This window comes from Nipponia nippon, unplaced genomic scaffold (assembly GCF_047370975.1).
Source record: "Nipponia nippon isolate SJK-2023a ecotype South Korea unplaced genomic scaffold, ASM4737097v1 scaffold_14, whole genome shotgun sequence".
In the NCBI taxonomy this organism is placed as follows: Eukaryota; Metazoa; Chordata; class Aves; order Pelecaniformes; family Threskiornithidae; genus Nipponia; species Nipponia nippon.
In genome coordinates, this window is record NW_028262330.1 from 11,304,767 (window position 1) to 11,332,267 (window position 27,501).

A 27,501-nucleotide genomic window follows, 5' to 3' on the forward strand; every position below is an offset into this window, starting at 1 on the left:
CCGCCTCCGCCGCCGCTGCCTTTGCCTGCGCTGCCGGCAGCGGGAGAGCGGCGCTGGGGCGGGCGGGCAGCGCCGTGCCCGGGCCGATGGAGCCGTGCTGAGGCTCGGGGGTGCCCATGCGGCGCCGGGTAGAGCCGAGCCGAACCGGGCGAGCTCCAGCCATGCATCCCGCTGCGCCCGCGGGCACATGGGGCAGCGCTTGAACCGCTGCCTCGATGTCCCCGTCGCGTTACCGCCGCTGAGGCGGAGGCTCCTGCTGCTCTCCATCATGCTCTTCCTCTGGCTCTATATGTTCTACTCCTGCGCCGGCTCCTGCGCCGGGCTGGCGACCCGCGGTTCCCCCGCACCGCCCCGCGCCGCCCCGCCGCTTCCCCAGCTGCAGCCGCCGGCTCCGGGGGAACCGGTTGAGGAGAGCAGCCTGGAGGAGCAACGGGCAGCGCCCGACGCCGCCAGCCCCATCTCCAGCTTCTTCAACGGCTCCGGCACCAAGCGGCTGCCGCAGGCCATCATCATCGGGGTGAAGAAGGGGGGGACGCGGGCGCTGCTGGAGTTCCTGCGGGTGCACCCCGACGTCCGCGCCGTCGGCGCCGAGCCCCACTTCTTCGACCGCAACTACGAGCGGGGACTCGCCTGGTACAGGTACCCGCTTCTCCGCCGGCGCTGCGGGGCGGTGTGCGGGAGCGGGGCGGGCAGGGGGGGTCCCCCCCCGTCCTGCCGGGCCCGGCGCGGGGTGCGCGGCACCGGCGCTGGCCGCCCCGCAGCGGGGCTGGGGGCGCGGGCTGCGGCCGCCGCGGGCTCCGGAGCAGGGCGGGGGAGCGGAGGGTGACCGTTCCGCTAAATACAACCCCGAAACAGCAGCCCCGAAAAAAACCCCCAAACCAGCCCAAACCCAGCGCGGAACTTGCTTTCCCCGTGAGTCCAAGCGGCGGCTGGGTGTTTGCAGGCTTTATGCTAGCCAAACCATATTTAATCTTTAAATAAAGGTTAAATATTAATTTAATTAAATTTTTTTTTAACGCTTTCCTTTCGTTGTGCTTGCAGGGCTTTTGCTGAATCGAATATTTTTTTTCCTTCAGCTTGGGCTGTTGCTGGGGGGTGGCCGGCGCCGCCGGAGCCCCCTCCGGGGCGGGGAACCGGCTGCGCAGGGCAGCGCTCCCCGCCAGAGCCCGGTTTTGGGGGGGTTTGACCCATTCCGGCAGCGCAGCGGCAGCCCGGGACTGGCAGGAGGCGGCTCCGCGGTAGAGAGAAAACTTCCCCGATCGCTTCATGCGCTCTTTCTCCGTTAACTTTCCCCTACCGCTATAATCAGCTTTATAGCTGATAAATTGCTCCGGCTTGCAGTTTCCAGCCCGGCGCTGGGATAGGAGGGTGGTGCGGGCGCCTTGGGGACGGGATGAAACTTTTTGGCTGGGGGGAAAAGAAATGATCGATTTTGGGATTGCATCCTGCAAGGGTGGACGTCGAAGTCATTTTTGCGAGTGTGCGGGTGGGCTTGAAGAAGCAGGAGGCGAGGGGTGCGGAGAGGTCCGGGGCTCCTCAGCCCTGCTGGGACACCGTGCGTGGGGCCGAACCCCAGGTCGGGGGGGGGGGGGGGGGATTCGTCCTTTTTGTGACTGAAGTTCCTTTATCAAGAATATTTTGAATATGCCTTTCTGCTGAGTGTTTGCAGGAATGCTAAAGGAGCAGAGATGGAAACTTTGAAGCTAGATGGGAGCTGTGAACTTCTGAATTTTAACCTCTTTGTAGTCTTGAAGCTCCCACCCTGCAGGTCCGATTAGGTTTATGGCTCCTCTTTTTTTTTTTTTAATGTTGCCATCCCTCAGCAGTTAGTGAAATGACTGCAGGATAAGATCTGGTGAGGAGGAAGGCGTTTTTGAAAGAGCTTTCGTTTTATGAAATTCCTGAGTTTTGGTGGAGGATGCAGCGTGTCGTCCCATAGCGACCAAGATGAAATCTTTATAAATTCAGTTGGTTTTAATAAAATATTAATCTCGCGTTTTGAAAGGAGAACTTGCATATAACAGAGCAGAAGACCCGTCAGGATTTATTAGCAAAATGGTGTTGTACGTGTTGAACTCTGTTTTTAATTAGGCACCTAAATTAGACCATAAAATGGTTGATTAATCTTTTACAAGTAGGAGGTGGAAGGGGAGAAGGAGAGAGTAGTGCTTATGATTACATTAATCTGTTATCCCAGAGGCAGTGGGCGAAAGTCAATATTTAAAGGATACACATTATTTTTAAACGTGGAGAAGCTGGCATCAAAGTTGCCTGTAACTTCTTAAAGTTTCACCTTATCAGCTGCTTAATTTTAAGCAGCACGGGCCCCATCCCTGCAAACGCACTGCTACGTTATTAAATAGTATCTTTGCAAAAGGGGTGTTTTAACTGAAATACAACAAATCTTCAGGTCTGAATGGGGATGCTCCCGAGCAGCGAGCGTAAGTGATGCTGCAGCTCTTGAAACCACTCGGGTACGATTCGCCCTGAGGATCGGAGCGTGTTTGTCGGTCTGCGGGACTGGGACCCGGATCGATTGCGGCGGGGGAAGACGAAATAATGCAAAATATATGGGGGAAGGATGTATTTGCTCAAATCAACAGACAAGTTGTTTGGTAATTGTGCGTTATTTCTAACTTCAGTTTGAATGAGATGCAGAAGTTTGTTCCTATAAGTTTCAGCGTCAGACATCAGATACTATATAGCTCAAAACTCCCCCTGACTTCAGTGAATTTTGGCTTCTCAGCACTCCTCAAGTGCATGCTTATTTCTCCAAGCCCTAATGAGGCTTTTATTTATTATCTTAATGTCAATAAGGAGATGCGTTTGAATTTTCTTGTTAATGGCCCAATAAAATCAGATTAAAAATGCTATAAAATATCGGCTGTGCCAGCCGTCGCGCAGTGAGCTGGGCAAGCCTCGTCTCTGTTTTTCAGATGCTTTTGCACAAATTGAACTTTGGAACTGGGGCAGTGATTTGTCTCCTCAGCACCCGCTCCCTGCAGTTTAAATCCAATTGCCTGGCTTTGAAAAGATGAAGATGCCATTTTTGCCCTATGTCTCGTTGAAAGTATATTTTATTTGACTGGCTTCTGGCTAAATTTGGTCCTATCTGTTAGGAGGTTTTGTTTGTTTGTTTAAGCTGTTCCTGACATATAATGAAGTGTTCCGATGTAATGTTTTCTCAGATTTCCGAGAGGCAGAAGGCATCACAAATTTGCTTATTTAGCTTGATGAAGGCTTATGTTTTGGGGTATTTGCAATTAATTGTATTTATGTTAACTACTGATCTCTGTCTAAAGTTTTCATCTATAGAAAATAACTTTGGAAGGAGGGAATACAAACTTTTTTCTTGCTCCATTTTCTGTCAAGTGAAATGAAATCTGCTTTTTTTTTTTTTTCCCCCCCTTTGTGTGGAAGGCAAAACAGCATCAAGTGGTGCTGACCACCGTTCCTAAAAAGCAGAGGGAAAAGAGGGGAAAAAAGAAATTGATTTTTCGATAGCGAGATAGCTAGAAATCTAATGGAAATAACTTCTGTGCGCACGTTGCGGGGGTTTCCCCCCTGTAATGAATACAGCATGTTAACTGCTTCAAGTGAAAATATGTACCATGACAGAGGAGAAACGGGAACCAGCCACTACTCCAAACTAATTTTAAGTAGCGCCTGGAATTTTTGCATAAAAAAGAAGTTTCCTCTTCGCAGCAGTAAGGAGTTCAGCGCCGCAGCCTGTGCGCGCCTGTGTCCGTCTGCCCGGCCGAACAGCCTGCCTGGCAGCCCCTCGGGAGCTTGTTGTTTTCTTACGGTTTACTCTATGGGTTTGGGGGGAAAACGTGTTCATTGCAAGCCTAGAAAATCCAGTTTTGAGATTGTTTTATTTTTTAAAATTTCCTTTCTTATTTCATGCAACAATGATGCATTTTTAAATATACTAGGGACTTGAAAGCCTTTTGTCCTATAGTTAACGTAAGGTAAGAAAAAAAAATCATGTCATAAGTGTTATGTGGGTTTTGGGGTTTTTGTTTTTTTTTTTTTTTTATATCCCTTTGGGCCCAGTGGGCTGTGGTACCCGGTCCCTCCTGCCGTGGACTGAGTGTTCCCAGCCCCACTCAACACCACTGATTTATATTACAAGTCTGTAGCCCTCTGCTAGGAAACCCCATGCGATGGCTACGCCGGCTGTAATCCCGGTAGCCATGCTAGCCCGAGCTTCTCTGCCTCTAGCAGCGCAGAAGGGAGACCTCTTTTTCTTTTTTCCTTTTTTTTTGGGAGGGGGAAATTCTTAAAACGCTGGGGCTTCATCTTCCTGCTATTGCCAAGATGCCTTAATTCATTCTCTGTGCTGAGACCATGGGTGGTTTGGGTTAGCAGGATCAGGCCCAGTTGTCTGGCGGTGTGCGCTAAACAGCTTCAAACGTGCATTTCGTAGACTCCCCAGTCACCTAAATAACGCATTGGGGACCTTAACGTGCGAAGTGCTGCTTCACAGCAATTCCTGAATTGGGAGAAACTTCCTCATTTTTTTTAAATCTATTTATTTTTCCCCAGCAGTCTCTTTTTTGGCCCAAGGAGTGTGGTAGGGGTGCGAGCAGCGCAGTGCTGATGCTTGCAATGGGCCAGATGGGGAGCAAGGGAAGGATAAGGTGATAATGGTTAAAAATTCAGGGGGGAAAGCCTTGCTGAACCGAGGGCAGATCTTGAGCAAGGCAGGATTTTGCCCCTGCGTTTGGTCGTTCTCTCTAAATCCCGACTTTACAGTAGTAGCGAGGGTTTAATACCTGCCGCCTGATCGCCACCGCGCTTCACAGCCTCCGGAGCGGGGCATGGATCCGGCAGCGCGGACACAACCGTGTGCTTGCACAACTCAATGTGTTGTTTCTGCCGGGTGTCGCAAGGTTCGTTGGCCCCGGGAAGTTTGGAATGGTCTTGATTATCCCAGCTGAATTTTGGGTGCAGATGACCGTATCTGAGCAAAGACCAATTCCTCCAGCACGTTCCCGTGAGCTGCATTTGATCGGAACGAGCGTATCCTAAAGGACAATTGAATTCTCTGGGGTGACTTTGCCAAGCAGCTTTCTCCTTGAGATTTCTGTAAAATAAAACTAAAAATCAACCATTGACCTTTCATTGTGTTGCACTTAAGGGAGTGGGGTCTTTTAATGGTCCCCCTCGACACGTGCACAGGGTTCAGCGCCCCTTGGCCCTTCCAGCAGCTCCCCGTGACGCTGCCTTAGCCACTGTGCAAAGCTCGGAAGAAAATGGCCCCAGAAAAAGAAGGGCTGGGCTGCTGTAATCAGTCAGCAAGGCCCTTGTGTTTGCATGGGATCATTCCTTTAGATCTGAGGAGGGTTGAGTTGTTCAAACAGATGGCAAAGATTATTCGTGTTGCTGGGGTTTCACTGCGCTGCTCCGTTTCAAGCATGTTGCCCGATATGACGCACGTGACAAGTTCTTCCCAGCACGACGCTGGGGGGGGACGACATTGTCTGCCGTGATCGGGTTTCATGGCCTCACCTGTTGAGCTGCTGAACTTTTCAAAGTTGACCATGCATTGGGGGTGACTTATTTGGATGGTGGATCTGCCTGGCTAATCGCGTTAGCGCAGCACCGCGCGGCGTGCCGGGGAACGTTGTGCTCCTTCTTGGCATGAAAACGATGGGAATGAAAACCCATGGGCTCGACTCTGGGTTTGGGATTTATTATTTTTTTTTCTGTTCAAGTGGGCCATGGCAGATGTCTGTAACGCACACTGAGCTTTGGATACCTCCAGGCGCTTCCAGTGAAGGCTTTGTTTTTAAAAGGATACAGCAAGCCCCGGATGCGGTGGCTGTAAAAACTCTACCCAAACCGCCGTTCTTTCGAGCTGTGTTTCTGACCTGGCCTGATCTTGGACTTGTCTTGCCGTCAGGCCTCACTTGCTGAACTGCTCTGTCTGCTTGAGCCTGGATTGGGTGCTATTAATCCATGCCAAGTAGGATCACTAATTTAGTGATCATTCAGCACGAGCGTTCGTGTCTTCTGCTGGTGTGGCCGTGGGTGATCAGTGGGTTCACGGGATAATGAATTGGCCAGGGCCATGCGGGACGGTTAACATATGGGTTCAAAGAACAACAAATAGCGGGGCATGTTATTTCAGCAGTGTAATTAGGGGGTCAGGGGCTATCGGCTGCTACCTGTTGTCACCATGTGGTGCGTGAGGAGGGGCTGGAGGAGAGGCTGCTGCTTTGGTTTGAGAAATGACTAAGTGCTGTGCTGGGTCCTGACTTGCTGCTGATGACTGTACTGGGCCTTGCCCGTGCCATTGCAATTTCAGGTCTTTCAGCAACTCGCTGTGTGTTTCTTAATTTGCTCACAAGAAATGCCATGTGATTTTTTTTTTTATTTTTTTTTAAAGGAGCTCAGCCCAGTGGCCGTCACCAGCAGCAGCTGGAAGGCAACTGAGTAAATGGGCCTTATCTTGACTTTCTTAATGGAAACGAGGGCTCCCATGATGAAACGTATTGATTATCAGCAGGCTCAGAGGGAAGGTGGGGTTAACTCAGGGCAGAGGTTTACTGGTGGCATGGTGTTGCCATTAGGGAGTTGCTCCTGGACTGGAGGTGGTTGCACGGTGCCCACAAACAAGTCTGGAAGGGCATCGCATCTCGCCGTGGGTCAGATGAGAAAAGGAAGCCAAGGTCAGGAGCGCAGTCCCTCTGTCTCGAGCATCTTTCTGCCTGGGGATGGTGGGGACTGCTCAGACGTGATGTGTAGTAGACCCTAGTTCATTCGTAAACGTTACAGGAAGGAGATGACCTCTCCTGGTGCCACGTCGGCTCCAAGCATCCCCATGGTGGTTTTCCTTTTTGTGATAGCTCTGAAGACGGAGGTTGAAAATGGACTCGGTGGTGGTGACATTTGCATGTGGTGTCTTTGTACTGGGAGGGGGCGAGGGGTGAGGAGGGGCACGTGGGAAGCTGTGAGCTGGCTACCTCGGCTGCTAACCTGCAAGACCTTGCATGCCGGCTCTGCAAGCACGTGTGCTCCTGTCTCAGGAGTCATTCAGAGAGGCTCAGAAACTTGGGTGGCTGGAAGTTCTGACGATGCTCGTGGGAATATTAGAGGAAAATAGGTGTAGAAGTGTTGCTGGCAGAAGGCTTCCTGCTGATTTCAAGTAAATAAATAATTCACTTTTTAAAATTTCTGCTGAAATAAGTGAACATGGCAGAGCTCTGTCATGTGGTGGGTAGGAGGGAAAGAGAGAACTTTATTTAAAGAAAAATAATGCCATGTTCTGCTAAATGCTTTACATCTGCTTTAACCTCCTCAGAAACGCCCTGGAACTAGCCTGCTTCAAAATCTATTTGTTTTCTCCTCCCCCTACAGAAGAGATGGAGAAAGAACATCTCTACTGAGGGATGCCGTGACTTAGCACTGGCTTCAGGGGAGTCATGGCACTTTATGGCAGCGGAGGATCTGACCCAGAATTTAATTTGCAGCTGGTCTTGGATGCAGGGCCACATGTGGGTAACCCTGCTCTCGACGTGGCTTTGTACAGCGGCGTCCAAGGGGCTCAGCGCTGCTAGCCCTCGCTGGAGGGAGATGTCCTCCCTCGTAAGGACAGCCCCTTGCCTTCTTGTCATTCTTGTGCTACTAAAATTTGTAAGACCAGAGCTGTGATCTGGCCAGCCCACTCGGCTAGTACTGCCGGGGACTTCTGCAAATCCACCAAAGTGGCTAGTTTATAATAACAGTGAGCAGTTGTAACCTCTCCCTTGAATTGGCACGGCCGCTCCCCTCCGGTGCGCATTCCTGGCAGCGTGGCAGGCAGCTCTTCCAGAAGAAAGTGAGAATTGTGCATGGGCTTTTATTTTATATGCCAGTGTGTAATATTATAGGAGGATGTATATATTTTATATATCCCTTGCTGAATGTGAATGCAAGGCCAAATCCTGTGTTGCCACAACCGCCGTCCGGCAGTACTGAGCGCAGCTGGAGTGAAAGCACCGATTCTCTTTAAAAAGATGTACTTTTCACATGGGAAGTTGGCTCTGGTGAGGAGACAAGTCTTCAGCAGTGTGCTGATGACCAGGACTGGAGCAGGTCCCCAGACTTCACTGTGTTTAATCCAGTCTGAATCCCTGCCTGGGGGAGGGCTCCAGGATCAGGCCCTCGGCATGTGTCCATGTGACTACAGAAAATGTTTCCCCAGAAGCCAAAATCCATTACAATGATTAACTTCGATAAAGCAGCTAGACAAGCTTTATATTAAAGCCCCGAGCTTGCAGCCTGTCTCAAGTATCAAATGCAAACTTGTCTTAAAACTTGAAAGTCTACGAAGTACAGGCGAGCGGCACGTGGAGGTGTAGGAAATCTTTAGAAAGGTGCTGAGTTGGTGAAAGAGTGATGAAACGCGGGAAGAGCAGAGTGCACTGGCGTTACGGTGAGGTTAAGTTGCATTGGTATTTTTGATTCGGAGCGGGGTCCGTCGGGCCGTGGTGGGCGGCTGAGCCTGGGCGATGCTGTGGCTTGGTGCGGAGATCTTCCCGTCACTAGGGGGAGGACAAAACCCTGGCGTTTTATTAATAAGTGCTTTGCTGCTTCATTGGGCTATTAAATATTTGTTTAAAAACTGGCAAGGCCTGTAGCTTTGGCATGCCTTCGGTTTGTTTTTTTTAAAGGTGTATTAGACTTGGGGTGGAAGCAGGAGGTGCTGGAGTAACCAGCAGGTGTGTCCCAGCCCTTCGGTCCCAGAAGTGGCTGTACACGGTCCTCAGCTGGTTTAGACGCGGGGCTGGGAATGTGGCTGCTAAATGTGAATTGCAGAGGGACCCCATGGCTTTGCTCTGCCCCGTGTCTCTGTGTGTCGGGCAAAAGCGATGCCCAGTGCCGAGATGCCGTGCCTCTCTGCTCCAAACCGCCTCGCCCGCCCTCAGGTGCCACGGTTAGCACATCGTGCTGGATCGGAGCCGGTCCCCACAAGCACCAGGGCTGTCCCCATCTTCTGCGGGTGGGCTGGGATGGGGGAAGCTCCCGAAGGTCTCACCTGGGAGCAAGCGGGGTGGTGGGCTTCGTGGGTGTCTGTAAACATCCCTGAGCATCTGCCCTGGCTTCACCATGGCTGGACTGAGCAAACTGAGCTGCCCAAGAGCCAAACAGCCTGAGCATTGCCCCTTCTTGAGGAAGGGCTTAGCAAAGTCCATCTTCTTCCCTCTTCCCCAGTGCTGAACTTGTTGCAACTTAACACAAAGCTCGTAGCTTTTTTTTTTTTTTTTTTGCTTTTTAATTTCCCTCTCGAGCTGGTCTGGTAGCTAATGAGCCTTGGGCTGTCTGCATGGTGTTTTGAAAAGCAGAGGGAAAAGCTAATAGGGGGTGTTGAGCAGCGAACGAAGCCTTGGGAGAAGATATCAGCCTTGCCAAAGCAGAAGTGGAATAGCCGGTTAGGGTTTCAACCTGGGTTTGCTGCAAGCTGAGAGGGGCCGGGAGCTGTTGTCTGCTCCGAAGCCTCTTAATTACAGGCTGGCGCTGCCCGGACAGCCGGACGCGCGGGAGGAGCTGCCTGTCCTGCGCGCGGGGAGCGTCCCGGTGTCTCGGCGCACACCGACGCCTTGGCCGGCTGCCCTGGCTGCACCGCGGCTGCTGGCTCCCCCCAGAGACGATTTCAAGGTCACACTGCTAAATGCAGTGTAATAATTAATTAAGCTATATATAAACAGCAAGCTCATATGGTCCTAAAGCAGATTAAGAGCCCGGGAGTTTCCTCTCGCCCACCTTCCTCCCCACAGTCTTCTCCTTCCTGGGTTCCTCCGCAGGTGAGCCCTGCGGCTGTCGTGCGCTCAGCCGTCCCAGCAAGGCTTACCAGTTGGGTTAAGCAGCTGCACGGCTGGGTCTGAGCCCAAAAATGATAGGAACAGAGCAACGCCCGCTCCAGGGGACTCCCTGGCTCACCCAGTTCCCTCATCCAACCCAGTCGTCTTTTTGCTGGTGCTGGAGGAGAGGACACGTGCAGCATCTCTGCCCTCCCGGTGGGGATCGCTTCACTCTGTATCAGTGCCTGATGCTGGGAATAGCCTAGTACTGGGAATAGCTACTGGGGTCTGCCTTCAGCAACAGGCGTTTTAAGGCTCAGTATAGCAATAGCTGAGCTGCGTCATTTTTTTAACCCCACTTTGGTGTGGGGTTAAAACCTCCACAGAAAGCACGTTTGTGTGGGGTTTGCAGCGTGGAGGTAGAAGAATAAGCTGGGCTGGGTTTCCTGGGACAGCCACAGCAACTGAAAGTTTGTAATGAGGCTTGAGGCTAGAGCCAAGTGAATAACTTGCCTTGTCACTCCTGTGGAGTTGAGATTTGCACGGTACCAAAACTGATGCTTATATTTTTTTACTCTCTTGCATCTATCCAAAACTGGTCAAAACTCACTGGCTGCAAACCCCAAAAGTAACAAAAATTAGGGATTAGGTTTAGTTTAAACTCCAGGTTACTTTTAATGTAGCTGCAGAAACACCCCTGGAAAATTAAGAATCATGTCTCTTAATGAAGCGGAGGTGATGTGTGCTGTCAGATGTCAGGGTACTTGGAGAAGGGCAGAGCGGCTTTCAGTGCTTCCAGATCAGTCCGAATGTTGCAGTATGGGCACGTGCATGCCATGAACCCATCAGCAGAGTCTGATCCTTGGCTTTGCACAGCGAAATCCTTGGAAAACCGAACAGACCCCACGTCCGGCTCTGGGAGGAGTGGGGGAATGTGTCTGCCCTGCCTGTCTTTGCTTTGGGGCCTCTTCTGCTGCTTCCCGGGGCACCTCCTTGTGCACGTCCAGTTGACCAAGGGCCACCGCTGGGGACCAGGGCTGGTGGGAGGAGGTGCCTGGGGCTGACGGGCTCTGTGTGAGAGGTTGTGTTTGGGTAACTTGGGTTGTCCATCTCCAGCTCCCTGGCTCTCTGAGGCAGACCTGGCTTGTCTCAATTTCCAAGTGCCAGGCTGCTACATCCAGGAGATGGAGGCAGAGAGAAAAGGCTTTGTGAGGGCTCACAATGGAGTCCCGCATCAGTTCAGTCCCCATCAGAGGGGGCCGGGCTGTCTCTTTGGGAACCCAAGGGTGTAGAGATCAAAGGTGTGGGTGAGTCAATTACAATTCACATTTGGTTCATCCATATGTTTGGGTATTTGAAAGGCTTCAATGGTAACCCATTTTATATCTCTTATGCCCATTGATTTGTTAATCTGACACTTGGTTTCATCTGAATAACAATAGCTCTCATTCAGACTCCTCAGTGTTCAGGGAAAAGTCATTTCACTTGGGTTGTGCTCCAAGGCCTTAGCAGACCGGCCCACTGTGCTCTTTATGTAGAAAGGCTTGAAGGACTACAGGATAATTCAGCCCTGTCGCTGGCTCTGGAAGGAGATCAGCTCTCGATGGAAACAGGGTGGGATGCTGAAGGTCGGTGCTGGGTTATGGCATGTGTGGTTTTGCTCCATGAGGTCCTTTCTGGTTGCCACTGTAGCCATGGACCTGCCGTCACAGCCTGTGGGGTGTGAAGAAGTGGGCAGGGTTACAAAGAAATACAACCCAAGTAGTCAGAAGTGGAAAGCAAGCATGGAGAGCCCTCTTAAACACAGCCTGAGCGAGTGTGCTGGACTGGTATGGCAGTGTGAAGTCTCTAATTACATGAATACCTTTTTAATTAGAAGCAGTGCTTTGCATCTGTTGTACTTGCAGCAGAGCATCTCCACCAGCTGAGCCTGCTCTTTAAAGAGCTCTTGACTGTATTTTGTTGACTGTTTATGACCACGTCATGATCCCACGTAATGACTGGGGCAGGAGGGGAGGCTGCAGACAGACCTGCTCCTTCATGTTTCCCAAATTGGTGCCTGTCTCCCTCCTTCCCTGGGAGTTTCACTCCTTCTCAAGGCTCGTTTGGTTTGTTCTGCTCTTCCCCGAGTCCTGCAGCGTCGCTGGGGACCCACCTGGGGATGCGGTGGCACCACGAGCCCATACCTCGATTGCCTCAATGGGCACACTACTTTTTTTGCCCTGGAACTTAATTTTCTTTTCTGTCCGTCTGTGCTTGGGGGGGGATGGTGTGTAAAAAGGATGGGGAGAGACTGGGGAGGGTCATACTGGCCTGATTGGAGATGTTGGGGAAAAAATCCCATCCTGGACAAATGTCTCTCATTCACTGCCCTGGGCTGTTCACCATGGAGCGATCTTAATTTCCAGTGCTACTCCTTTATGACTGTGAATCACGAATCCATTAACAAATTAGTTGAGGTGACAATCCCATTTGTGTTAAAATACATTTAGGGATCAGTACTGAGAGGATCACCGATGTATTAATTTGCCAGGCCTTTTGTTCCAGTGGGTGGCCAAGATAGCTCATCCCAATGGGGGCCACGCTGACCGGCCCAGTGTCCAGATCGCCACCAGTTTGGGTTATGGTTGGTGCCACCCCTCCCTTGCTGGGAAGGAAGTAGGAGACCTTTGGAAATTAATTGGGTAGCTCAGCTTGGAATAAAGTCTAAACCAATTTTAAATTCTTGACCCGCTCGATGGGATGCTCAGGGTAATGAGCAGCCAGCTGGCGAGTACAGGACGCACTTGCTTGGCTGGGCCCCTTCCCATGTAGGTGGTCCTCCTCTGAGTTTGTTTGTCACTGCCACTACTGGCCACCGGGATGGTGACCTGTCCTCTGATGGTCAGAGGGGGCATCCCCTTCTCATTAAGACAGTCGAGGAGGAACCTCGGTGCTGCACAGTTACGTGGCTGGTTTGGGTGTCGCTGAAGAGGCAGGTGGAGTCATGCAGCTGGTGTTTGGCAGCAGCTTGCCGGCATCACTTGGCCTACGTTAGGAACATGCATGCATTATCAAAAATGGCAGGAAAAAAAATTGTAACTTTCTTTTTTCCGTAGTGAAAATGGAAAGCTGGCCACTTCCTGAGCTGTGTTTTTTGAAGGCCTCTGCTGTTCAGGTGATGCTGGATGCCCATAGGATCCCTTTAGGTGCAGAAGGTGGATTCCTTGAGATCCTACATGGCTTTTTTGAAGACCTGTAGATGTATATCTGCCTCGAGGCTTGTTTCAAGCCTGCCCTGGCCCTGCAGCCCTGAGAGCTCCCTTCCCACGTGCTGCAGAGGAGCTAGCGGGCTGCGGCTCAGCCATCACTTGGAAGATGCTCCAAGGGCTGTCAGTGCCCAGAGGAGAGTGCTGCTGGGTGAATAAAGCAGTTTCCCTGCTCCCCTCCCTGCTTTGCTGTGCCCACCATGAGGAAGAGGAGCAGGAGCAGAGCTGTCACGCAGCTGCTGCTGGCACCAGTCCCTTTTGGGGCTCTTCACCCAGCACAGTGGTTTAAGCTCCCCTTTGGTGTGTCTTACCCCAGGGGCAGACGAATCGCTGGGGATGCTCCCCCTGCATCGGTTATGAACCGAGAGGTGCAAGCTGGGGGCATCGCTCAGGGCAGCAAGGGGCTCTGGGGCTTATCGGGAGGCTTTTTCCTCTAATCGCAGCTGTAAAACCCCAGCGCAGGAAGGCTGGGCTTGATTAGGAGAAATGTGTGTCAAGGTGGCAAGCAAAACCCTCCCTGTGCAAACGCTGGGCCGCTCCTGCGGGTGTTTAACAAAGGGCAGCATTATCAGCGTGACTTGTTACCTGCCTGTGCAGGCACACACATTTCTGTGTTGGGGGAAAACACAAAAGACCTCTCAGCAGGGCTGTGATTTATGAACGTGGCAATAGGGGAACGTGGTCCTGCCCATACATCACTGGGTTGGTTTCGTTCGGTGGTTGTTGACTTGTGCAACGTTGAGTTTGGGGTTGGCTTTTTGGTTTCTGGGTTGGTTGGGTGTGTTTTGTTTTGTTTTTTTCCCCTCCCTTTCTAGCAAAATTGGAGCAGGTGAAATGCCGTGGCTTGGCAGCGCCCCAGGGGAGAGGGACAACGTGGGAAGGGGTGCTGAAGTTCATCTCCTTGTAGTCCTGTCCTGAGTGGAAATTTGTTACACGTTTCTGAGAGTTCAGCCTTGGTGTACCAGTATTGGCCACTTGCATCCATCTGCTTTTGGTGGTTAGAGAGAGGCTGCTGCAATGGTCACTGGTGCATGCTTATTTAGCCAGAAAGTTGATTTATAAGTATGTGCCATAAAAATCCGTATCCGTATAAACCCCACGGACTGCCACCCTAGAGTGGACCCAACCAGGGGTTGCTTCTCTTGAACCAATCCCTTTTCTGGGAAGCTTCTTCCTATTGCGGCATGGCTACAGAAACGCTGCGGTGGTGCGTAGCTGCCGTACAGACGACTCGGGCGTACATGAAGTGACCATCTCCCCCTGCATTAGATGCACCGTGTGTGTCCTTTATGTCCAAACCGAGGCGTACTCTGCTCGCTGGACTCCCCACTGCCAGCGTGTGGCATAACGAGTCCCTGGGGAAGGGCCTTGAAGAGCAGGTACTGTAGGGATGAGGCTGATGGGATAACCTCCCATGGGCTACCTGGATTAGGAATAACTCCTGGTGTCCACCCTGGGGTGGTCTGGTGTGACAGGTCGTGGGTAACCGGGTGTCCCGTGCTGGGTGCAGGGTCCAGCCCCAAGGTGCATCCCTTCAAGGGAGGCGGGAGGACGCTCTGCTCCGTGTGCAGTGCGGGTGGTTCGGCTCTTGGACAAGTCATGATGCTACTTGGTTTGGGCATCTAATTCTTGAAATACCTCGTGCTTCTGGGACAGCAGCTGAAAGCTGGCAAGCTGTACACGGTCTGCAGTGCTGGCTTTATGCGCCTCAACGCCTGCTTCTGCCTCCCCCAAGTCCCAGATCCCCACGGCCATGGGGTTTAACTTGATGGAGATTGCTCCCCTTGCTGCAAGGAAGCATTTTCCCAAGAACTGTAAGGAGGAAGGATGTCTAAAAGACCAGTGAGTAGCAGTGCCTGTGGGGTTTTAACATCTTTGAGAGGATTAGTGCCATTGCTGCAAATTAAGAGAGCAAATTGGTGGGTGTGGGAGCAGTTTGGGGCTACGGACTCTGTGCCAGGCTGGTGGGTGCGTTACTGATGGCTGAACGCTGCCGGCACTGGCTGATGGTCCTGCCGCACTGGTTCTGGCTGAGCCTCCGTGGCAGGGAAGGGGCAAGAGAGGGAAGGGCCTCGGGAAGAGGCTGTGGTGCGAGCAGTGGGCACCGGTCCCGCTTGGCTGCATGGCAAAAGAGTTGAGGGCAAGTGGTGGGCTTTGTGGTGGGAGTTATGGGAACAGCCTGGTTGTTCTGCTGGAGCTGAAGCCAAACCCCTGAGATCGGGGTCTCTGGGGTTAGCTGAACCCAAGTGATGGCCATGTTGGCCCCACGTCCTCTGCCCCAGGGGACACTGCTGTCACCTGCATGTCCCACAGCTGGTTTTTGGATCTCCCACCAGCTATGACTTCTTATCTGCTTTTAAACCTCTTCCAAGCTGGGCTTCCTTTGCTTATGCCTACTCTGAGCTAGCAAAAAAGCCTTGCAGCAGTCACGTTTACTTCTTTCCACAGTTTAGCTGATAACTCCAGACCTCGACTCTCTTGCTTTGCCTCTTTTTGGATGGGGACATTACTTCTGTGCTTGCAGCTGCTGAGCCAGTCCAAGCTCAGCAGATACTAGCTCCTGCTTCCCACGAAGGGTCAGATCAGTGCTACCCAAGGAAAGCTGAGTTCAAGAAGTAACATCCCTGGCACCAGGATGTGTTACAGCAGCAGTCTCTGCAAGAGGCTCTGAGAGCAGAGCTTCGTCTTGCAATGAATCCATAAGTGGATCTACCAAATCTTTGCATAGTAAGAGCTTAGTACATGTAATGTTAACTCACGGCTGTAAATTTTTGAGGGCAGAGAAATGGCTGGTCCTTCTGGTTGTGATGGAGTAAGAGGCAGAGGCAGTTGGGAGAATTTATTTTTCCCCAGGAAAGAGTTGTGAGCGCTGTAATCTCTGCAGATGCCTAAAATTCTTCCTCTTTCCTCCCTTTCAGGCTGTTGTCTGTTTAATTTCTAGAGAAAAATGTTTCTACTGCTTTGCAATAAACTCTTGGATGCCGTGAAAGTAATCCTAGCTTGTTCCAGACCTGCACCAGTGTAGCTGCTGACTTATATCCAGGCAAGGGTGAGCAGAGCTGAGCTACCTGGAGGTGGTGAGGACTAATGCTGGTGGCCTTCAGGTGCCAGAAGAGAGGGAAGGAGATTACGCTGGTGCAGCTGCAGGGGTAAATTCCAGTTAAACACTCCAGCGGGGTGTACTAAGAGGCGACACGGCACAGAAGTAAAATACACAGCTTGGCGGAGATAGTTGGTCCTGCGATCTGCTAGAAAAAAACTCTTTCGTCCCAGTTTGCCAGTTAGCTCAGTCATGTTTCCTGCTGGGTTTAGAGGTTTTTTTTCCCCCCTTAAATCATGAGTTTCACAGAACTGCCCCCTCCCTGCTCTTCTTTTAAACAAAAACAGTCTTTTTTTTTTTCCTTTTTTTGGGGAAATGGAGACAGATTAGAGTAATCTCACATGACTTGACCAGTGGGCAGCAAAGTCCGGTGATGCTGGGCGGTATTCTAAAGAACTCACCCATAAACAGCAATTAGCTTTTAATCGCGACGCTGCTCCTGGCCCCCGCGCCCGCCAGGAACAGCAACGTGTGCTCTTTGTCGGCCGGAGCGGCAATGGGGGGACCGCGGCAATGAAAGGGAACCGGGGGTGACCGGGAGGAATAAGATGCTCATTTCAGCCCCACCCCCTTACTGCGCTCAAAAGCTCTTATTTTCAGAGCAAAGCGCTATTGAAGCATCGGGACAATGGAGACCAAATCCTTCTGGGGGAGGGGAGGTGCTGGCAATTGCATCTTTTGTTGCTTTTACTTCTTTACTTGCCTATGGCCTCCCCCATCCCACCCCTCCAAGAAATCCACATAGATGCTCGCTAGATGATAATGCAATCACTTTCTTGGGACCTTGCTAATAGGATTATAATTATTACTGGAGATGAACTGGAATGAATAGAATATTTACCACTTCATCTTAAATTATTGTAAATCCCTCCAAAGCAGCCCTTTGATATGTAAAGTGCTGCCTCTCTCCCCCCAGTGAAGATAATTATTTAGTGGAAGTTCAGAGCTTTTAAGTATGATGGGGGACAGAAAGAGCCTTCGGTGTTTACATAAAGAGGAGGGCCTATATAATGAACTGGTAGAGTTGATGAATATCTTGTCTGGCTCCAGCAAAGGAGGAGGGAGAGTTCTTGCTGAGCAGTTGTAACATCTTGGGCTGTTGGGGGCAGAGAGGAGGAGATGATTGGAAACTTGGCCCTTCCTAGTCCAAAGAAAGCCTGACATCTCCGCGGCCCGTGTTCAGTGGGTGCATGCGTCCACCTGGTGACAGCGGGAACATTTTGGGTTTGTTCTTTAGGGCTGGAGGACTTTCTGTTTGAGGAATGACGAAGTAGGCTGGGAGACCTCAGCCTGGCAAAGAGATGTCCTGGGGGAAGTACAGCACTCTGCAAAGTCAGAGCTGGGCTGGAGATAGAGGGATGGATTGGTGTCATGATGCAAGGACTGCGGCTATGGCCTGAGGCCAGGAGCTGGTGCACAAGGGGCAAAGCAAGGACCCAGGGCAGGCTGTGCATGTGGTGGGTCTGCGTGGGTTCAGGAGGAACCTGGACAAGGGGTTGGAAGAGAGATTGATTGAGGGTTGTTGGGTAGACAAACTGCATCAGGCCCGGGAAAGTCCCTGAGCTGAATTTGGGTGGAGGCTGGGAGAGCGGTGGGGGAGAGGGGCTGCTGCTTGCCCTAGTCCTCCTACAGCCAGGGTTGGAGATCCCTGGGCTGCAGGGCCTTTGGCCTGAAGGAGAGGGCTGCACCCTGCAGGTGCATCCACGTGAGCATCTGCAAGCAGGATACGTTTCTCCCAAGCTTTCAGGTTGGAGCCATGCCCTTGAGCCCTTCCTCCCAAGGGCTGCCAGCATTGGAGCATCGGCTCTAGGGCGGGAAGTGGGACCGCTCCAGCCAGCCGCCTCCAAGACCAACTTTGTGCCTTTGCGTCCATCACCAAGGACGGGCTTGTCCCTGGAGTGACGGCTGCATCACCCACCAGCCTCAAAGGAGTCTTTGTGGCTCTTTGGCCTCTTTATTGTGCTCTCTGGTGAAAGCACAAGCCCTGGCCCCATGCAGACAAGACTCCCATCAAGTGTTTCTGCTGCTCTAAGTTACTCCTCCCCTGTAGGCTGCAGCTACACAGTGCACCATATATGGCACTTATACGGGGCAGCAGCCCTGGGGCGGATAACATGTCATTATCTTTGTTATGAGTCTGTGCTTCTAATTAAGCCACTTAAACCCATGAGGTGGGGGAGGCGTTTGGGAGGGAGGTGGCTTCTGGCTGGCGCGGGGTTGGAGGCAGCCTTTGCGGCAGAGGCCGGTTCTGCTCGTCACACTGATTGCTATTCCTGGAGGCACAAACCCTCCAGGTTTTGTGCATGGGTCAGGCCCTGCTTTGTCCAGGTCAGGTGCTCAGATGCTGCTGCAAACTGTCTGCTCTGTGGTCGGACAAGGCGCCTCGCGTCCCTCGTCTGCAGCGCGGGGAGCGTCAAACCTCCGTGGTGCCTCCTAGATGGGAGCTGAATGCAGTGACTTTGGGGGAGGTGGATAAAGCCCTTTATTAAAAAAACCAAACAAACAAAATCCCCCCAAAAACCCCAGCCCCTCATGATTGCAGCAGCACGTTGTTCCTTTCTCGAGGCGCTGCTGGCTTTGATTTGCCGGGGCTGTTTGGTGCGACTCGGCTCTGCCTGCGTGGAGTGGGGACCAAAGGACCATCTGCCGATGCCCCCCCGTCTCCCCGCTCCCCCAGCCTTTGATGGGATTTTTTGTCCGCATCAAAGGAACTTAGATCAGACTCCCTGGCCGGGCTGGAGCCCGTTCCTGTGGGGTATGTGGTGATGCCACCCGTGGCCACTGGCTCTTTGGCCCCATTGAAGCCCTGCAGCGGCTTCATGATGATGAGGAGCCTTCGCGTGCTGTTACCCTCCTCTGCCTCCTTTAATCCCCAAACTCTGCAACAGGTGAAGGGCACCTGGCAGATTTGGGGGCAGGGAGCAAGGAGAGTGAGAAAAACATTACTTTCAGGCCCATTTATTTTTTTTTCCCCCCTTTCCCTCCTCCTTTACCTACTCCTTCCTCACCCCCAAAGTTCATTAATTCCCATCATCTGGTTTGTGTAAATGTCGTGGTGAGTGTTTGACGGAGCTGGATAGGGTTACACCCGTTTCAAAAAGGCCAAGGCTGGTTCCCAGCCGTTCCCTTTTATTGTTGTATAATTTGCCAACCCAAACAACGGGCTCCCGCTCGAGACAAAGGCACACATGTTGCCCTTACTGCTGGTCATAAAAAGAGGAGAGGCTGTGTGCTACTGTACAGGTCCTTGGTGCAATGGCAGCCTGAGCCGGGGGAAGTTTTGGTAAGAAAAATGTGATATATCGAATAATAAGCCAGCACATGCTCCTACGCCCAAAGAGGAATTTGCTATTGCTTCTTTTCTCTCTTTTTCTTCCTTCTCCTTCTTCATCTTCCTCCTTCCCCCATCCAGAGCTACCGCTACCAGAAAGCAGAGTCAAAGCCAAGTGGGTAATTTTGAAGCCAGTTGACCTTGATGCTGGTGGCAAGCTCCGCAATGTAATTAAAATGCTTTATTACTTTAACAGTCTTTCCCTGAGCTTGTCAGGTTCTTCTTGCTTTTGGGGAGTATTTGTGGGATTTGATGATTTTGTGATCAGTCCCATGGAGAGGAGGATCAGGATGGGTCCAGTGTGGTGGCCGTGGGAGCTGTGCTGGTGATGCTCTGGGTTTTTGCTTGCCGGAGCATTGCAGAGCTCTTGCTCGCTGTCACGTGCCGGTGCGGGGCTACAAGCCTGTGGTTTCAATCCAGCCCTTGGCTGCTCTGATCACCACTGCACATTTTTCCTGCTTTCTGACAGCAATGGGCTGCCTCAGAGACTGGGAACAACTGGGTATCTACTTGGCAGAGCGGGGTGGGTTGGAAGGCAAAGCTGCCAGCAGTGGAGATGCCGCCCCCATCCTTTCCTGGGTGTCTACAGCTCTTTTTAAAGACACTAGATTTAGCTCACTCGGCCTAAATTTGTTTATTGAGGAGAGGAAGAGGCAGAGAAGCTGGGGGATTTAGAATGAGAATTGGCTGTGCAGGGCAGGAACGCCCTCCTCAAAAGTGTGTTTGATTTAAGGCAGCGGACGGACAGATGGAGGGACCGTGGTTTGAAACAAGCCCTTCGGCTTTGGTGGGATCCTAACCAGAGCAAAGCTGAGTGGGACCATGCTGGGATGGGGACAGGGGACCAAACCGCCCCTGGGGACGAGGACAGGACAGGAAAGGATGCAGAGGCTGGAGAGCATCAACATGGGAGGGGGTCAGGCTTCAACCTGCTTCGTCTTCCCCATTTGTTTCCTTTAAGGCTTTTCCAAGCTGGTAACAGCAGGCTTATTTGCTTTCCAACCTGCAAATTAGAAATGCAGCAAAAGTCATAACAAATTCATCACGTGCACCTAATTGTACCATGTTCCAGGTCGTGCTGCCTGGGCTTGTTGTCACCTCGAGCTTTCAAACTCCCTGTCACAACTCTGGAAGCTAAAGACCTCTCACATCCCAGGATGGGAGAAGAGCTTTTGTGTCTACTTTTTTCCATTTCTGTTCACCTTCTCACCATAAGCTTTCAATCTAATCTATGTGGTTTCTTAGCCTTTTGGGAGGATTTGCGGGCACTTTCCCCAGAAACAGTCAAGTTGCCAAAATTTGATTTTCTGGGAAGAAATTACTTTTTGTCTTCTTGAAACACTAGTCAGGAATTTGGGTAGAAACTGTCCAGAAATAGGTTGGATGCTCTGCTTGTGCACTGCCAGGCGGCAAAGCAAATGGTTCTGGATTACAGGCCTGAACTCGGCATGAATGTGGCTGATGTCCAAAAGAGTTTGACTTGCTTTTTCTCCCCTTTCTCCTATTTTCCTTGCTTCTAAGGAACAGCTGTGGGGGGAAAGTCTAGAAATTCTGCACCAGAGGTGATTCTTGCTGTAGCTGCTGGCAGAGCTGCTGTGGGGACTGCTGCGAGCGCTCCGGTCTGCATCTCGTAGCTGCATCCCGATACTATGGCATTTTATTCTGACCATAACAACGCTTCTCTTGTTTGTACAATACCCTATACCCAGCTGGCCATCTCCTCTAGGACAGTTTTGTCATCCTTGCAGAAGGAAACTGAGGCAGCTCAGGGGAGTGAGCAAGGGGACTGGTCTGGAGCAGAGGGGTTTGAGACTGGAGGGTGCTGTCGCTGCAGCGTGGGGCACCTCGATTTTAACACTTACCAGTGGGACTTTAGCTCTTGAGCACGCTGGGGTGAGGGGCACATCTCCGAAAGCGATGCTGGGTGGCTCCGGGTACTGGGTAGGAATATATCCGGCACGAAACCCTCCCCAGGAAGGAAAGCTCATCATCCGCTCGGCTGTGGGACTTCTGTTTGGCAGCAGGAGCACCTGAGCACGCCGGGTCTCGGCTGGGCAGCCTGACGGTAACCTCTGCGCGGGCAGGCAGCGGGGGCGGTTGTCTCTGCAGCCCCCCAGGCTCCGGCAGACCCCGGAGGGGTTTATCCCAGCCGGTGTTTGCGAATGGCAGGAGGTGCGCGGGGAAGACAGACAGATGTCCCTGGGGATGAATGGAGTAATGACGGCCGTGCTCTGCCCTGTGCGCCAGCCTGTCCTACCTGCGGCGAATGACGCAGCAACAGGTTGTGGAGGTCCCCATGACCCCCCCGGCCCCTCGCTGTTCCTCCTTGAGCAGTGGCAGCAGATTAGCCCGGAGCCCCTCTGCGCAGACAAAAGCTGCCCCAAAGGGCATTAGGCTTCAGGATTGGATTACCGTGTGGCCACCTGTCATCCCCACTTTGTAAATTTATCTCGCTCTGGGTCCAGTTTTCATATCGGAGAAGTTTGCCCTTAAGAAAATAGAATATAATTCCCCTCCCCGCCCCCAGAGCCTCTCCAAGCAGCAGCCTGGCAGAGTTCGTTTTAGCATCCCTTCTTATTCCAGGCTTCAGAGCTGTGTGGGGCTGGGGATTAGGGCTGTTTGAATAAAGAGAGCCTTTATTACATTAGTCTAAGTGGTTAATAGATAAAGTAGGCCAATCCATCTTTAGACTAAGCCTATCACTTCGCCTACGAAGGGTATAGGCTTCACTGAGGAAATATTCATTAAAGGAAAAGCTTTTCCTCTGTCCCTCTTGACATGTTAATAGCTCAGGGTTAGGGGCTCTGCTCTCTGCCTGTGGAAAATTCATACCTGTGCTCGCGCAGCAGCTCCCTCCTCTCGCTGGGACCCCCGACGCTGCCGGCAGCTCTGCCGAAGTCAGCGGAGCGGCGCTTTGCTGGCGAGGTTCAGCGGGGAATAAGGGATGCCGGGACTCTGCTGGTGCTCCTCATCCTCGCTTTTCCTTTTCCATGCTCAGAAAGTGGGTGCCTTGTCCCTTCCCGAGCAGGGAGGTAGGGAGAGGGTTCAAATGACGGGTGAAGGCAGTGTTTCAGTGCTGGGACTCTCTGCTGTGGGGTGTTCTCAAGGCCAAAAGTATTCATGGGTTTGAAAGGATTAGACAGTTCATACTCACTATGAAATGGGATGATTTGGATGCAGATGCTGGCTCCAGAAGTCTTTGAACTCCAGGTTGCCAGAAGGCAGGAGGATAACAAGGCAGGAGGGACTGCTTGCCAAGCTTTGCATACTATCTTTATTTTCCACTACAGTATCCGCTACAGCCCTCAGTGGTGTCTCCATCCGGCCCTGCCCCAACTGGTGCAGCAGCTTTTGTCCAAGGGCTTTGCTGAGCTCCCCGTTTCCCACAGCCTGACTCCCTTTATCATCTCCCTTTCCTCTCCCATACGGACAACCGTGGCAGCTGCACCTCTGCCGTTCTTACCTTGCACCAAACAGCGCTGGCAGAAGCTGCCCATGTCTCTAACGTGCCTGTGAAGCTCCCATGGAAATCGAGGACTCCACAGCTGTCACGAGCTGCCCCTGGGCTGAACTGTGCACGCACCGTTGAGCTGACCGTGGGTTTCTGTCACTTTCGCCCAAAGGGGTTGCGTCCTGCCAGGGCATGATGGCTACAGTTCTTCTGACCATTACGGCTCCTCTTTCCCCTCCTTCTGCAATGGCTGACATTTAGTGCAGCCCTTGCTGTCTTGGAGCCCCAGGAGCAGATGTGTTCAGAGCTGGAGTCTGGTCCTACTTCCACCAAGACGTACGTCCGGCGTGTTGTGTTGGAGCTGCAGTGCTATACATGGGCCAAGTTGCCCTTCTCCAGTTGTGCTTTGAATGGGAATAAACACTTCCTGGTGACTTTTCCACCTGTGTGAGTTCAGACCAGCCAATTTACCAGTTCCTCCTGTCCCTGAGGCTCTGTTGTCTCTGGCTGCCAGCATGACGATTGCTGCCTCTATGGGAGATTGTGGAAACCATGGGAAAGCTCCTCACAACGGACAGACCCATGCAATAGAACTTTGCTTTCCTGGATGTGGTGCTGCCAGAGGTTCAAACCACATTAATGGGCCACAATATTTGGCTTCGCTTGCTGCTGTCTAGCTTTTATGCAGCCACTTTTCAAACAAGGCAGCGTCTGAGACAATCTCGAGGATCTTAGTTTTGGGCTGTGCCTGGTACCTGTCTGGGTACAACGAGGGAAGAGAGTGCTGGAGCTCGGGCTGAAGGCTGGTTTTGGTGGATTCAGTTCTTGTTCTTGGGTTGAAGGCTCCATTTCTACCTCTGCCCACCTTAGCCTGTGCTGACCAAGTCAGACAGCAGTAGCAGCATCAATGATGTGCCTTGTGTGGCTTCCCTTGCTGTGATGGGTCACCACCGAGATGTTCTGCAAATGCCAAGGGTTCAGGTCCTCTCCAAAAAAACACAATTTGAGGGGGGTCTAGACCTGCACACAACTGGGTGCTCTCAGCTCTATCATATCTCTAGCAAGACATGTTGGATGTCCTCACCCACAAATCAAGAGTGTGGGTTCAGGTGCTGACTGGTCTGCAAACGGTCTGACATTGGGCTGGTGGGTGCCTCTTAGACAAAGAGTTGCTCCTTGCCGTCTTCCACTTCTGCGGTGCACTCCTCTGTGTTTGCTGAAACACGAACTAAGAGCCTGTGTTTCCCAACCAGATCAACTGATTCAGCACCTCCACCCCGAGCAATTTCCTCCTGTTTCACGGCCCAGCCCTACCCAGTGCCTCTCTTGTGCAAGGCGGAAAAAATAAGCCTTGCGTCATTCCCAGGAGACTGATAAATACTGGCTATAGAACTCCTGGAGGAGAAGTTGGTCTGAAGGTGCAGGGCCCCATACAGCAAGCAATCAGGTGGACCTGACCTGAAGCCAAAGGGCTTCAGTGCAGCGTGGCCGTCGTGAGCACGTCGTGGGAAGCAGTCTCCTCTCTAGGCAGGTCCCAGGCCATTAAGGACTTCATGGGTTGAAACCAACCTTTTAAATCAAGCTGGAAAGTGGTCGGTGGCCAGCGCAGGATGTAGAACTCAGATTTAATGTGGCCATAAAAAGAGACACCACTTACTTAATGAGTAGACTGTCGAAATCCGCATCAGCCCACGATAGATTTAAGTGCTGCTCTCTGAGCGTTATTGACTGGCTCTGTTCTGCGACGGCGTTACGGGTTTGCGGAGTTGGCCAGAAAGGCGAAGGATAGAGTTTTATTTTGGTTACAATTTTTTGGCACATGCTGGCTCCTGACTTCCAGAAGCTCTCGCGTCCCAGGTGTCTGGTAGACCAGCGTGATTTTTATCTGCATGTGAAACTCCACTTGCGTGGCCTTGAAATTGCAGCCCTAGGGGTTGCCACCACTCTTGGGCATGGCTGGAGGTTTCCACAAGCTGATATCCCCTTCCTCCACAGTCCGGCTTGTCCATCGCCTCCTCTCGCATTGACCTGTGCAGATCTCGTATGGGGACCATCTCCCACCATGGTTCTACGAAGAAGGGGCTTTATGGGGAGCACCCGAGCTCCCTCACCTGCGGTGCAGAGGCGTAGTCATTGGGTGCCCCTTGCCAGTAAACACGTTGCATAAAGTTAATACCAGAAGCTGATGAAATAAAATACCAGGTACAATGTGAGCTAAATAGCAGTTGCATAAAACAGCTACTGACCAACTTTCATAGGCACATGATGGTTTTTGATTCAATCACACCTCTCATTCCTGATTTTCCTATTATTTGGCCTCAGAACAGATGGGTCAATTTTTTTTCCTTGGCTTTTTATTGGGGCAATCGTTGGCTTTAGCAGGAATTATCAGTGGCTTTTTGAATTGCAAGAGCCCGCAGTGATCTTTGCTGTAGAAGCATAAAAGTGGTAAGGGAGGAGGTGACCATCAGGGAACAAACAGCCTCTGTGTGCAGTGTGGTACGTCTGAGGGAAACGCTGTTTGAGGCTTGCAGGTCACTTATTTCTCTGTGCTGGGTGGATGCTTTGAAAACTTCATCAAGTTTTATAGCTTTAATTTTGCGGTAGACTCTCCTCTTGCCTTTTTTTTTTTTTAACTGTCTCGCAACCCAGAGCAAATGAGTCCCTTTGGGTTATAAAGGGAAAGAATTGGCAAATGGTCTGAAATATTTAGGCTTGCCTAGTGAATGATAGGAAAAAATTACTCTTCCTGCTTCGTGCTGCTTCCATAATTTCTGCAAGCTCTCTAGTTTTTCCCCACATGGTTAATTAGAAATAGCCAGGGAATAAGGTGGAATTGCTGAAGGATTTAGGTTTCAAGGGTGTTTTGTGAGGGTATGTCCTACCCATGAGCTGAGGTTGCATTCTCCGTGGTTGTACCCCATATCCTGACCTGCTGTAGCCTGCGTGGCAGTGGAGGGGAGAGGTTGTCCTCACTGGGTGTTGGCCTGGGATGTGCCAAAGATGCCATCAGCAGCTCTTGATGCTCCTTCTAGTGCGTGCTAGGGAACGAGTCTGCACAGCAATAGGGAACAGTAAAGCAATGGGTGAAGCTGGGTGCAAGAGGACCCCTGTGGTTGGGTGAGGTCCTGCTGTTGACAAGCTGGGGACAGATTGCACCCTCTTGCCTGAATTGGGAAAGGTGTTGTGTTTGAGATGCTAAGGGAAAGCAAGGTGGACGTGCTCCAGTGAGCTCCTGCTTTTCCACCACACCGTTCCTCTCGTTCCTCTGGGAAAAATGAGCTCTGGGCTGGGGCTGAGGGCTGTCTGGCGTTGACCTGAGCCAGGGAAGCTGCCTGGTGCAGCGTAGGACTCATCCTGACCGGTTGGGAGCCAGTGTGGTACATGTAGCCGCACTCCAGGTGCAGAGTGCAGCCCAGCTAATCCACTCATGGATAACTGGGAGATTACTCAGCTGGATTTCTAATACAGTGGCCTTTAAAAATAATCCCCACTTAATCCCTAAATCAATGGAAAATGGATTTGTCTGTATGAGCTAGATGACCTGTGTAGGCATTTTAAGGAGAAAAATTCTTGTGTATCTATGTGTTTATATACATATATATATATATATATATGCATATTTTTGTTCCTGTTACCTGCTGTTCTGATCCATGTCTGTGTGTTTTGCTGGCAGGGACCTCATGCCCAGGACCCTGGAGGGACAGATCACCATGGAGAAGACCCCCAGCTACTTCGTCACCAAGGAGGCCCCAGCCCGCATCTCCTCCATGTCCAAGGGCACAAAGCTCATCGTGGTGGTGCGGGACCCTGTGACCAGAGCCATCTCGGACTACACCCAGACGCTCTCCAAGAAGCCCGATATCCCCACCTTCGAGAGCCTGACCTTCAAAAACAGGACTACAGGTCTGATCGACACCTCGTGGAGCGCCATCCAGATTGGCATCTACGCCAAGCACCTGGAGAACTGGCTCCTCTACTTCCCCATCGGGCAGATCCTCTTCGTCAGCGGGGAGAGGCTGATCAGCGACCCCGCGGGGGAGCTGGGCAGGGTCCAGGACTTTCTGGGCCTCAAGAGGATCATCACCGACAAACACTTCTACTTCAACAAAACCAAGGGGTTCCCGTGCCTGAAGAAGGCGGAAGGCAGCAGCAAACCCCACTGCCTGGGGAAGACGAAAGGCAGGACCCACCCTGACATAGACCAGGAGGTGGTGCAGAGACTGCGGGACTTCTACCGGCCCTTCAACATGAAGTTCTACCAGATGACGGGGCAGGACTTCGGCTGGGACTGAGGCTGGCGTGGGAAAGTCCCCTGTAATTACTTGCTCAGCACGGTTTGCGTATATAAAGAGATATATATGTATGTAAAATGTACAGAAATCTATTTTATAATAATTTATTTTTAATTCCTAAGCAATTAATTCACTAAGCTGCCTAACCGCACTGGCTAGAACGGTAGCCCGTAACCTGTTTAACATTCCACGGAGTTTAATTCTAATATGTCTCTCCTTTTCTATTTTTTTTTTTCTCCTCCTGATTTCTCCTCTTATTGGTTTGGTTTGTAACAAACAGTGCTTCCA

The 27,501-nt window shown here is 51.7% G+C and overlaps 1 protein-coding gene across 1 annotated transcript; it reads left to right on the plus strand.

Annotated features, from left to right (window-relative positions):
* Window positions 1-27,501, plus strand: LOC148056474 (heparan sulfate glucosamine 3-O-sulfotransferase 3B1-like). Its single transcript, XM_087750796.1, has 2 exons — window positions 1-639; window positions 26,595-27,501. The coding sequence occupies exons 1-2, from the start codon at window positions 188-190 to the stop codon at window positions 27,211-27,213; spliced, it is 1,071 nt and encodes a 356-aa protein (XP_087606922.1). The 5' UTR covers window positions 1-187; the 3' UTR covers window positions 27,214-27,501.